Source organism: Suncus etruscus, chromosome 14 (assembly GCF_024139225.1).
Source record: "Suncus etruscus isolate mSunEtr1 chromosome 14, mSunEtr1.pri.cur, whole genome shotgun sequence".
Taxonomy (NCBI): domain Eukaryota; kingdom Metazoa; phylum Chordata; class Mammalia; order Eulipotyphla; family Soricidae; genus Suncus; species Suncus etruscus.
The window spans coordinates 91,650,499-91,663,045 of record NC_064861.1 but is presented as its reverse complement, the minus strand read 5'-3'; the positions used below and the strand labels follow the sequence as shown (position 1 = coordinate 91,663,045).

Genomic DNA, 12,547 nt, shown 5'->3' with positions numbered 1-12,547 from the left:
CACATTGTGGACAATACTGAGAAGAGAGGGCAGGACCCAGTCTCAGCCCTTTAGCATGGACATTAACTGACCCCAGGAAGATTCTTTCTTACTCATAAACACTTTAATACCACTCTTTGATCCCATTTCCTTGGCTTTGTTTCATTTTAATTGAAAAAAAAAGTAACACCATCCCAATAATCTTTATTTGTGTGAAACATGCAAGTATGTTTTATTTCAAAAACTGGTTTGCCAGTGAAATATGCAAGCAGGACACAGGTGAAGGAGTTGGCAATGTTCTCAAAAATGCAAAGAGTTCATTCGTCAAGATAAGTTCATTATCTTCAGGAATAAATAAAAGATTTTTAAAAATCACAGGCATATACACAACTCCAGGCTTATCCTGGTCAGAAGCACAACAGGGATGCGCATCTGTATGAGATCCTGAACATTATTGGAGTTAGTCCCATGGGAACAGCTCTGAAGGAAGATCTTTCATCTTCTCCTGGTATACTTTATCAAAGGTTTCTGCTTGGGCCACTGTGAGATGATTTTTCCAGTCCCCAGTAACACCTGACAAAAAGTTAAGGAGAGACACAGGTTAGGTTATGTCAGATCTACGAAATCAGACATTTTTTGGCCCAGATATAACACCTTTTTTTGAAGTTTAAAAGCATTTATTTGCATTTTTTAAATATTTATTTGGGACCTAAGTAGACAGTACAGTGGTTAAGATGCTTCCCATATATGTGACTGGCCACTCACACTATATATGCTCCTATGTGCCTCTTTAGAACAAATAGCTAAGCACAGAGCCAAAAGTAAGCCCTTAACTCTGCAAGAGCCTGATGCAGAAAAGGACAGCTACAGAGTCTTCACTTGAGTAGACGTGTGGCAGGCAAGTATGGTTAGAGATATTTTTCTTTTCTTTTCTCTTGGTTGGGTTTTGGGCCACACCAGGCAGTCTCAGACTTGACTCTAGGATTTGTGCTTAGGGACCACTCCTGATGGTGCCTAGAGAAGGCAGAGAAAGGGGAAAGGAAAGGAGCATATCTGGGTCAGGTTCATGTAAGGCAAATACTTTGTGCCCTGTACTATTTCGCCAGACCCCCTTTTTCCTTTAAAAAAAAATGGAAATTAATTTGTTCCAAACTAATCTTAGTATGGAGATAGCAATGTCAGAATGATTGGGGATGGGGCTGGGAAGGTGGCGCTAGAGGTAAGGTGTCTGCCTTGCAAGCGCTAGCGTAGGATGGACAGCAGTTCGATCCCCCGGTGTCCCATATGGTCCCCCAAGCCAGGGGCGATTTCTGAGCGCATAGCCAGGAGTAACCCCTGAGCGTCAAACGGGTGTGGCCCAAAAACAAAAACAAAAAGAATGATTGGGGACATTTGGGGAGTTTTCTCCCCTTGGTGGGATGTGCTTTCTTAATTTTCTCTCCTTGGACTCACCTGTATCTATTATCTTACTTCTTATATGGATATTATATGGCTTCTTATATAGCCATGTCAATTTAGATCTGATTTTCTATATATAAATAAATTCTTTAATTGAATCACCATGAGATACATGGATAGAAAACTGCTTGTGATTTAATTTCTGCTATACAATGTCCAACATCTGTACCTTCACCAGTGCACATTTCCTGCCACCAATACCCACAGGTGCCTGCCAATACCCACTGCCTGCATTTCTCTCTCTCTCTTTCTCTCTCTCTCTTCAATTTTTCTTTTAGACACTGTAATTTGCAATATTTTTACTGAATGGTATCATGCCTATCACTTTCCTTCCTTTCAGAGCCCAGTTTTTTCCCAGATTATTTCTAACTTTCATTGTACTAGTGATTATTTCTCTCTTGTGGCTGATTCTTAGGGCTTCATTTTGATAATTATATCTTAAATAATTTAACTTCAAATACATTTTTGAAGTCCTTGGTCAGGGGTTATATGGTCATAAAACTTTTAAAGATAGAAATTTCACTGAGGAAAGTTCTCCGTTAACTATGCCCATGAGTATTGTCCTTCCCACATACATAGTATCATACTGTCACCCCAGATGTTCAAACAATCAAACCATCAATAGCATCAGCCCTGACATATGAGTAAATGTATCTGTTTCCAAAATGCAGTGGTATGAACTACAAAATATAGGGTCCTATTCTAAGTGAAAGAAATTTAATTAAATCTCAAACCTTGGCAAATGTACTGTTCATTCTAAAACAAACAATAAAAACAACATATCAAAATGACAATAATCACAAGAGTTCAGGAATGTATCCTGTTAACAAGGCCAGCAGAGTGACACTCCCTGACACCATAGCCCTGTTCGACAGCCTACTAGGCTTAAAATGAAGATGATTTATTTCCTCCTTTCTATACAACACTGTCTTGGATAGATTTGAGCAAAAGGTTTTGGCCTTGCTACTCTTCTCTATATCCTGGAAACTCTTCATCTTGATTCCAAGGATGGAGAATATATTGTATTTTATACAGATACTTTGCAAAGTTTTTTCCTGTTTGTTTAATTTTGTTTTTGGGTCACAATGGCAGTACTCAGGGATTGCTCAGGAATCACTCCAGGGGGTGCTCAGAAGACCATATGGGATGCCAGGTCCGCTTCATGTAAGGCAAATAAATGCCCTCCCCACTATCTTATCACTCTGGCCCACCTCAAAAAGTCTTATAGCAAGACAGGTTTTCAGCCAAGTAAAAAATTTGTCCTGTTCTCTCACCTGATGAAAAACACTCTTTGAGACATTTCCTTGATCAGGAGAATTGGATATGTTGATCCCCACAGGGATTACTCACATGTGGCCATCTCCTCTCCCCAGTCTGAGTGCCCCTTTTCAGGTCATTCAGCCTGATCTGTTTAACAGCAGGTGGAGATTCACCAGCACTCTTCATGTAGAACAGACCTGTCCATACCAAGCTCTGATTGAAGAGATCAGTCTATGGATCTCACACATATGTTTCCCAATAGCCAGGATTAGCTTCAGCCAGTGTCTGGAGCCATAGATCATGACTCTGAGAGAATTTCTTCCACACCGGTTATGGGAGAGGAACAGTGGGTGATGGATGATGTATGTGTGTGAATTCAGTCACTTCATGGTCCCAAACTTAGTGTCCTATTGTACAACACACAAATTTTCTCTTACCTTTTCTCATCATGGGAGATTGTTTTGAATTAATAAGGCTGTCATCAAGGGAGGAATAGTTGGACATATTATTATTTTTCATAACTTGGAAGGAACAATTTTTGAGGACTGATTCTATGGCTTCCTGGCCTAATTCCACACCCAGGAATTGACTTATCTTCTTCACAGTGTTTCTCAGGTCCTGGAAGAAACCACAGAAGAGCAAGGACTGGAGAGAGGAAGATTGCTGAGAGTAGATGAGAGGGGGAAAAAGTCATGCAGGTAGAAAGAAAGGAGGAACAATGCAGCCTTAAGAAGTGAGAGGCCTAGAGGTGGGCAACCCAGGTTCTGGCACATAAGTAAGTACAATGTTGAAAAACCGCTAGATGCCTATAACCAAGAACAATGCTAGAGAGGAGTTGACAAATATGTAAGAGTCCAATTGACAATCTCATGACTCCATCAAGTAAAACTGATTCCAGAAATACCTCTAAGGGTACCATATACTTATTTACAGTGTCTTCCTTCATACAGGGTTTGACACATACAGGGAACCTGCAGGAGAATACAAGAAATATGTATGGCTCTGTGGAAGGACTTTGCTGGAACTCATGGACAATTCCTCTCAGTGTCCTGGTTAAGTTTCACAAGGAAACTGACAGCTTTATAAATAGCTGTCAGGAAGGTTGTAGAGGTAGCTGAAAGGCTCCTCCCTCCCCCAAGAATGAGTTAGTTGGACTGGGTATCAAAGTAAATGTTGGGAAGGTACCATTGGAAAATAAAAAATTCCCAGTGACAGGGTGGAACTGCTGATTGACAGGTGGAAGCATAAAAGCTAGTGCCTTTGTTTTAACTCCATTTTTTTTAGTGACAGAGTTCATCTGATCTCAATGGCTCAGCTTCTGGTTTTGCACTGTTTTCTTCTAGAGATGATCTCATCTCAGTACTTGCCCAAGTCAGATAATTCCATCTTTCTCTTTATTTTTTTAAACAGACTCAATTACTTGTTTTTATTTTAATTTAGTTTAGTCTCATGTTTTTCTTTTTTGTTTGTTTGTTTGTTTTTTGGTGAGGCATACCTGGAAATGCACAGGGGTTACTCCTTGCTCTGTACTCAGAAATTACTCCTGTAAGGCTCAGGAGACAAACTGGGATGCCAAGGATCAAACCAGGGTCTGTATATGATAGGTCCGTATATGATAAGTGTTTGCAAGGCAAACACGCTACAGCTGTGCTGTCACTCCTTCCCTTCATCTTTCTATTTAGAGGGTATTTTGTTTGTGTTAGTTTGACTGGAAAGTGATACAGGAGGTTGCTTCCTGGTATAATTTTTTGGGTGTGAAAATCAGTTGTTTCCACAAGCTCTTGCTCTCTGACCACCCCCAATGATCAGTACCTCTGCTATCATAAAGAGGGACCCAATGTCCATGTGACTCTCCTACATTCAAGTCTCTCAACAATAAGGACACGCCTTTCCATGCTGTAAAAGAGGCACAGATAAGAGTGTGGAACCTGGGGAATGTTCACCAAAAGTGGGACACTCCTGACACTAGCTGTTCTCACCAAAGGTGACCCATCATATGCCTCTGCTCTGCAGAGAAGGTGGTTGAAGAAGCAGAGAAGGAGGAGGAAGAGGGAAGAGGGGTGCGGGAAAGATGGGGAAACAAGAGTTTACCCTTCTCAGCTCCTCATAGCTCAGCAACAGGAAATTGCTATGCTCTCTCATGGATAGCCAGCCATGAACATGGTCAAACCACGATCCATAGGGCACTGCAGAGAGGAGGAGGTAGAGAAAGGAGTGGGTAATCCCATGTTAGAAGCCTCCCCACATGTCAGAACTCAATGAGCATACTGACTTGTCTGTACACTCCATGTTCTCCTAGTATTCTCTCAGGGTCTCTATAGATTTCCCATCTTGGCAACCCATTTTTTTATTTTTAAATTCTTTATTTAAGCACCATGATTACAAACATGATTGTAGTTGGGTTTCAGCCATAAATAGAACACCCCCTTCACCAGTGCAACATTCCCACCCCCTAATGTCTCCCTTCCTCCTTCCCATCCCCTGCCTGTATTCGAGAGAGACATTCTACTACAGTCATTTATTTATTTATTTTTAAGTTCAGTAAGATAGGTTTTTCTCTTTCTTAAAGGGTAAGTATTAAAAAAATACAGTAGTAAAGGTGTGAAAGTGGCAATTGTTGTTGTTTGCATAGGCCCAGCAAAATATGAGGGAAACGGGAAAAAAGTCCTTGGCCTGATTACAAGTAGGCCTCATCCCTGAAGTTTATTGCCATAAGACTGACTCTGGGTTCTAGGCATACCAGTCTGCCCAACCTCTGAGTCATTCTCCGTGGTCCCAGTGAAACTTTTTCACACTTTAGCTGTTGCTAATGTCAGGTTCCTATATTTAAAGATTCTGGATTCTGTGGTTTCCTTCATTGAAGTCAGGCTGATGTTGACCATCCTCTAGTTCATCTTACCATTAGATGCGGAGAGACCTGCCCTGCAAGCAGATTAGGCAACCCATTTTTTTTATGCAAACACATAGCTACATGGGTCTTGAATATATCATCTCTCTTAAAGATCTGCCTTTGACTATTGCCATGGAAAATATTGTCCCTTGGAAATGTCCTCTCTTTCCCCACATTTTAGACTTTACACTATGTTTGAAAACCAGTTTTCCTGTGTGTACAGGAGATAGATGATGAGACTTTCCAAGTGATATTACCAAAGACCTTCTCAGTCCTTACCCTTACCTTCTTGTAATCAGGCCAAGGATTTTTTTCCCATTTCCCCCATATTTTGCTGGGCCTATGAAACAACAGCAATTGCCACTTTCACACCTTTACTACTGTATTTTTTTAACACTTATCCTTTAAGAAAGAAAAAAATTGGGGGCCGGAGAGATAGCATGGCGGGTAAGCATTTGCCTTTCATGCAGAAGGTCATCGGTTCAAATCCCGGCATCCCATATGGTCCCCCGAGACTGCCAGGAGCAATATTCTGAGCATAGAGCCAGGAGTAACCCCTGAGCGATGCCGGGTGTGATCCAAAACAAAAACAAAAACAAAAAAAAAAGAGAGAAAAAATTGAAGAAAAGAAAGACAAATTGAAAGCACAAAAGTCCCTCCGCACAGTTTGTTTATAGTACCCAATTGTTGGTTTACCACTGTCAATGGTTATGAAATGTATTTTTGAGAGCATTGAAAAATGAGCTCTTAAATCACTAGTGAAGGATCCAACCTTATACCTTGAACTCATATTTACATGAGTTATATCATACATTCAAATAAAACTCTTTTCTTAAACACAGATATTTATGTAAGAATTGCCCACATGTAAGAATTACACATCAGGACTTTGTAACAGTTGTATCATGTAATATAAGTTTGCTGGAATGATAGAGCATGAAGGGTGTTTGCCTTGTACGTGGTCAACCCAGGTTCAATTTCTGGCATGCCATATGGTCCCCCAAGCATTTCCAGAAGTTCTCAGCAGAAATCCCTGAACACTGCTGTTGTGGCCCCCAAAACAAAACAAAACAAAAGGCAAGGCCAATTTAGAACAAAACTCAATTGGATTCTTTACAGGGAGTTTGCAAACGTCTAATCCAGATAACAGTGACATGGGTTCTGGGAGAAATGGCCCACAATTATATAATTGGGTGACAAGCAAGTCAAATTGCATGAGGAATTATTGACAGAAGCACACTTATAGGGGAAGTCATGAAATGCATATGACTCTGGAGTAAATGATCTTAAATATAAGATTTTCAGACATGACTGAGGGGAGGAAGAGAAAGAACCTTCCATTTATGCTGAAGAAATAAGATGGCAACACAATACCACCCTATGCATCTATAACAAAAAAGTCCCAGTTCCATGACTGACATCGAAGTATATGACCAATCAAGTCCTCTCATGTGAGATCAGGCTACTGGATTGAAACTGGGTCTTATCTTGTGGAAGGTGTTTGAATCCACCTCACACACAAATACACCATCATCAGAAAACCCAGCAGACACCAAGCCAAGCAGAAAAGTGGCCTGGCTCCTCCACCATCCTCCAAAAGAAAATAATGACCCAAGTTCCCAAGTAGTCTGGTCTTGGCTGATATCTGGAATTCTCAGAAAGGTAGGGGAAAATTTTTTCTTTCTGCATGAACTACTTCAGCCCAGTGCCACCCCCTACACTCTACAACAGAAAAGACCCAACTCCTCATCTTTTGGAGTGGGTGTCACACCTGTTGGCACTCAGGGGTTACTCCTGGCTCTGTACTCAGAAATTGCTCCTGGAAGGCTCAGAGGACCATATGGGATGTTGGGACTCAAACCAGAGTCCATCTGGGGTTGGCCACATGCAAGGCAAATGTCCTACAACTATTCTATTGATCTGGCCCTCAAATCCTCGTTTTAACCTTATTAAACTTCCAAGACATTACATTTGTTTTATATCTATAGATCTTGGATCATGTTACCACTTGACACCTAAAAATTTTCTAGTTATGTCATCCCAGTAGTATCACAGGAAATTTGGTGGGGAAGTTCCATAGAAATCTATCAGACCAAGTGAGCCTAAATAGTAAGACTGAAGGAAATGCAAACTAGGATGAACCAAAACCCAAGGATTTTTGTAACATCATAGAGATAAAGATTATTTCTAATTGACCCCTGTCATTTAATTTTATATAATTTCATTTGCCTTTGTGTTGTAACAGTACTATAAATTAACTCTGTGCCTTGCTGGAAGCAGGCTAGTGTGGTGGGTGGGATATTGGGGGCATTAGTGAATGAGAGATAGCACAGCGGTGTTTGCCTTGCAAGCAGCCGATCCAGGACCAAAGGTGGTTGGTTCGAATCCCGGTGTCTCATATGGTCCCCCGTGCTTTTCAGGAGCTATTTCTGAGCAGACAGCCAGGAGTAACCCCTGAGCAGTGCCGGGTGTGGCCCAAAAACAAAAACAAAACAAAACAAAAAAAAGAAAGGTCACACTGGTGGTGGAATTGGTCTTTGACCTTGTAATGCCTGAAACGACCATATCATGAAACAACTTGGTAAATCCATGTTTAATAAAAATTAGTGAGAACAAATAAAGGGATAGAGAAGCAATGATAAGTGTGTTCAGAAAGTAAATGCAACAGGCCAATTGCTGAATCTTTGTTCCTTGGGAATATAGTCAGACCTGTCTCTGGGCAGGAAGAGGGAGGCTCCAGTCCTAATCCCCTCAACCAAGCTTGTAGAGAGGCTTCTTCCAAGCCTTCCCTCAGTCTCCTTATTGGTTTCAGTGTTATCACTATTTATTTGCTCTTTGGGGTCAGTCAAATTTGTTTTGGGGAGGGACTAGGGAAACTCACACCTTGATCCCTTCCAACAAATGCAAAGGACAGTCTTTTCTCAGCCTCCTTCCTTGTCCCAACACCATTGCATAAATTCTTTTTCCCTGGGGACAGTCAGACCTGTGTCTGGGAGGGATCAGGGAGGCTCCCATCCTAACCCGCTCCACCAAGCTCAAAGGGGCCTCCTTCCCAACCTTCCCTCAGCCTCCTTCTTGGTTCCAGTGCCATTGATGAAACACCCTTCTTTCCATCAGAAAGATATTTAATATGGTAATACAGAAAAAAATCCTGGCAAATCTCCAAGTCCAGCCAAATGCCTTAACCTTAAAGATGAGGACCTAAAATCAACACTTAAAGGTTTAAAATGGAAATCAAGGGGCTGGAGTGGAAGCATGGAGGTAAAGCGTTTGCCTTGCATGCTGAAGAATGATGGTTTGAGTCCCAGCACCCTATATGGTCCCTTGAGCCTGCCAGGAGCGATGTCTGAGCATAGAGCCAGAAATAACCCCTGAGCATGCTGGGTGTGATCCCCCCAAAAAACAAAACAAAATAAAATGAAAATCAAGGAGTCACTAGCCTGTGAAATTAAAAAATATATAGATAAACAATTTAACCAACTCAAAGAACTCTTTAAGAAGACGAGTGAATCCATAGAAATGGAGCTTAAGGAACTAAAAATATTTTGGCAAATCATAATAGTAGAATTACACAGGTGGAAAATTACATAGATGAACTTGAAGAAAAATTACAAGCCAGCAGTGATAAAGAAGTCAAAAAAGAAAGGAGCGGCAAAACCCTGGAAGAAAATGTAAGGTGCTTAATAAAAAAAAAAGACAAGAGGAAAAAAAATCTCTGAATTATAGGAATTCCAGAAGGAGAAGAAAATGGGAAAGGGCAAGTAGTGAGGGAGATAATAGCAAATAACTTTCCCACCATTGGGAAAGAGGTTACTCTACAATTTCAAGAGGCAAAAGAGTGCCAAACAAAATAAACCATAACAGAATAACACCAAGGTGTTTAGTAATCCAAATGGCAAAAAAAGAAAAATACAAAGAGAGAGATCGACTCTTTAAAGAAGTAAGGAAATTGCAAAGGGCTACAGCAAAACCATCTGCTATGGCTTTTGAGACCAACCCGGCCCAGAAGCACCTGGAAAGCTGCATGATCAGAAGTGAGCTGGAAATGCTCAAGGGCGTTAGAGACTGATTGCTATTGAATGCCATTGTAAAGCACTACAGCCTGATGATTGGCTGGTACTTTTGAGAGCAAACCACCAGAAGCCCTTGAAGAAGCTGCGTGATCTAAGGAGAACTGGAAACGCCTAAGGAGGGTGGAAACAAAATCTTAGATTCTCTGCTTCATGGTTGCATGCATCTTCTAGCCAATAAAACCCACTAGAACACGTAGGGAAAAAAAAGAAAATCAAAGGTGACAATGGGAAAACAATGTAGGCCAACCAGATGTAGAGAATAAAGATGGCAGCTCTGATGACCTGAAAAGTGCCAACCACCTATTGAGCCTCTCAGATAAGAGGAGTTTAGAGAAGAAATATGGTGGATGTTCATAGAATTCAAAGGAAGCATAGATTAAATTGAACAGAATGCAAATAAGAATCAAGAGGCTATGAAGATAGAAATCAGAAAACTCCAAACTGAAATAAAGGTCTGATAATTACAGTAGATGAAATGAAAATCTCAATAGAAAGTCTCTTCAACAGAGTAACAGCAGCTGAGGATAGAATCAGTGAGCTGAAAGATGAGATGCATAAAAACTCCATAAACAGAAGAGATTTGAAAAGAACCTTAAAGCAAATGATAAGACAATGAAAAAGTACTCAAAGAATGTAAGCAGATGAAAATAGAAGTCTTTGATAAATTCAACAGAAACAACATAAGAATAATTGGAGTCCCAGAGACACAGAAAGAAAAGTCCCAGGAAGAATCAACAGTCAAAGACATCATTGCAGAGAAACTCCCAGAACTAAAGATTACAGAAAACCAAATAGTTTTTATAAGCTAACATACCCCGATACCAAAACCAGACAGAGATGCTGCAAAAAAACAAACAAACACAAACAAACAAAAAACAGAAAAACACTACACCAATATCTCTGATGAATCCAAAGATCCTCAACAAAATCCTACCAAATAGAATCCATTGCCTCACTAAGGAGGTCATACACCACGACCACGGAATGCAAGGATGATTTAACATACATAAATCAATCAACATAATACACCATATTAACAAAAAGAAAAAAGAAAAATGCACGATCATATCAATAGATGCAGAGAAAGCATTTGATAAGGTCAATACCCATCCTTTTTTATTGTTGTTTCAACACCCTTTTTTTTGTTGTTGTTGGTTTTTGGGCCACACCCGGCAGTACTCTGGGGTTACTCCTGGCTGTCTGCTCAGAAATACCTCCTGGCAGGCACAGAGGACCATATGGGACACCAGGATTCGAACCAACAACCTTAGGTCCTGGTTCGGCTGCTTGCAAGGCAAACACCACTGTGCTATCTCTCTGGGGCCTCAACACCCATTCTTGATTTAAAAAACTCATCAAAATGGGAAAGGAAGGAATCTTTCTCAACATAGTCAAGGTCATCTACCACAAAGCAATGGTAAATGTTATTCTAAATGGGGATAAACTAGAAGCCTTTCCTCTAAAATCGGGTAAAAACAAGGCTGCCTTCTTTCACCACTCCTACTGAACATAGTGCTGTAAGTTCTTGCAATAGCGATTAGTCATGAAAAATATACAAAGGGCATCCAGATAGGAAAGGAAGAAGTCAAGCTCTCACTGTTTGCAGACGACATGATACTATATTTAGAAAACCCTAAAGACATGATCACTTAGGCAGCACATATACTAAAATTGGAACAATACAGAAAATAGTAGCATGGTCCCTGTGCAAGGATGACATGCAAATTCGTGAAGCATTACATATTAAAGAAAAGAAAAGAAAAGAAAACCCTAAAGACTCTACCAAAAAGCTTCTTATAACAATAGATTCATATACCAAAGTGGCAGGCTACAAAATCAACATGCAAAAATCAATGGCCTTCTTGTACACCAATAATGACAGAGAAGATGACAGAGAATAAATGGACATTAAAATTTTCCATTCACATTGTGTCACACAAATTCAAATACCTTGGAGTCAACTTAACTAAAGAGGTGAAGGACCTATACAAAGAAAACTACAAAAGACTCATCAAGACATAAAACAGGACACAGAAAATGGAATCACATACCCTGCTCATGGATTGGCAGGATTAACATCATTAAAATGGCAATACAACCCAAAGCACTGTGCATATTTAATGCAATCTCTCTAATGATACCCATGACATTCTTCAAAAAAGTGAGTCAAAAACTCCTGTAATTTTTTCCTGTAATTTATTTAAAAAATAAACACCCACAAATAGCTAGAACAACCCTTAGGAAAGGTTATATAGGAGACATCACTTCCCCCAACTTTAAATTGTATTACAGAGCAATAATTTTTAAAACAGCATGGTATTGAAATAAAGACAGACCCTCAGATCATTGGAATAGACTTGAGTATTTAGAGAATACTCCCAGACATAGAATTAATCTTTGATAAAAGGTCAATAAAATAAAAAAGAAGCAAGGAAAGCTGGAAAAATGGTCAGCCACATGCAAAAATGAAAACTCAGACCATCTAACACCATGCACAAACATCAAATCCAAATGGATTAAAGATCTTGATAGCAAACCTAAAACCAGGACGTACATAGAACAACACGTAGGTAAACACTCCATGATATTGAGAATAAAGGCATCTTCAAAGAGAAAACAGCACTCTCCAAACAAGTGGAAGCAGAAATACATAGATGGGACTATATTGAGCTGAGAAGTTTCTACACCTCAAAGGAAATAGCAATTCGGATGCAAAAGCCACCCACAGAATGGGAGAAACTATTCACCCAATAACTATTAGATATGGGGCTAATAACTAATATATACAAGGTGCTGACAGAATTTAACAAGAAAAACACATCTAACCCCATCAAAAATGAGAAGAAGAAATGAACAATTTCACAAAGAAATACAAATGGCCAAAGGG

The 12,547-nt window shown here is 40.0% G+C and overlaps 1 protein-coding gene and 1 non-coding gene across 2 annotated transcripts in view; one reads left to right on the top strand and one right to left on the bottom strand.

Annotated features, from left to right (window-relative positions):
* Positions 1–363: 363 nt before the first annotated feature.
* Positions 364–12,547, bottom strand: part of LOC126027521 (sulfotransferase 2A1-like) — a 158,705-nt gene continuing 146,521 nt past the window's right edge. The window contains exons 4-5 of the mRNA XM_049786513.1: positions 3,135–3,315; positions 364–552 (exon numbers count right to left, since the gene is read on the bottom strand). Coding sequence (XP_049642470.1) covers positions 440–552; positions 3,135–3,315 — 294 coding nt within the window. The 3' untranslated portion in view covers positions 364–439. The remainder of the gene's footprint in view (positions 553–3,134; positions 3,316–12,547) is intronic.
* LOC126029229 (U6 spliceosomal RNA) lies at positions 11,302–11,408 on the top strand. The gene has a single exon (XR_007502872.1). It is a non-coding gene; the product is annotated as a U6 spliceosomal RNA (small nuclear RNA).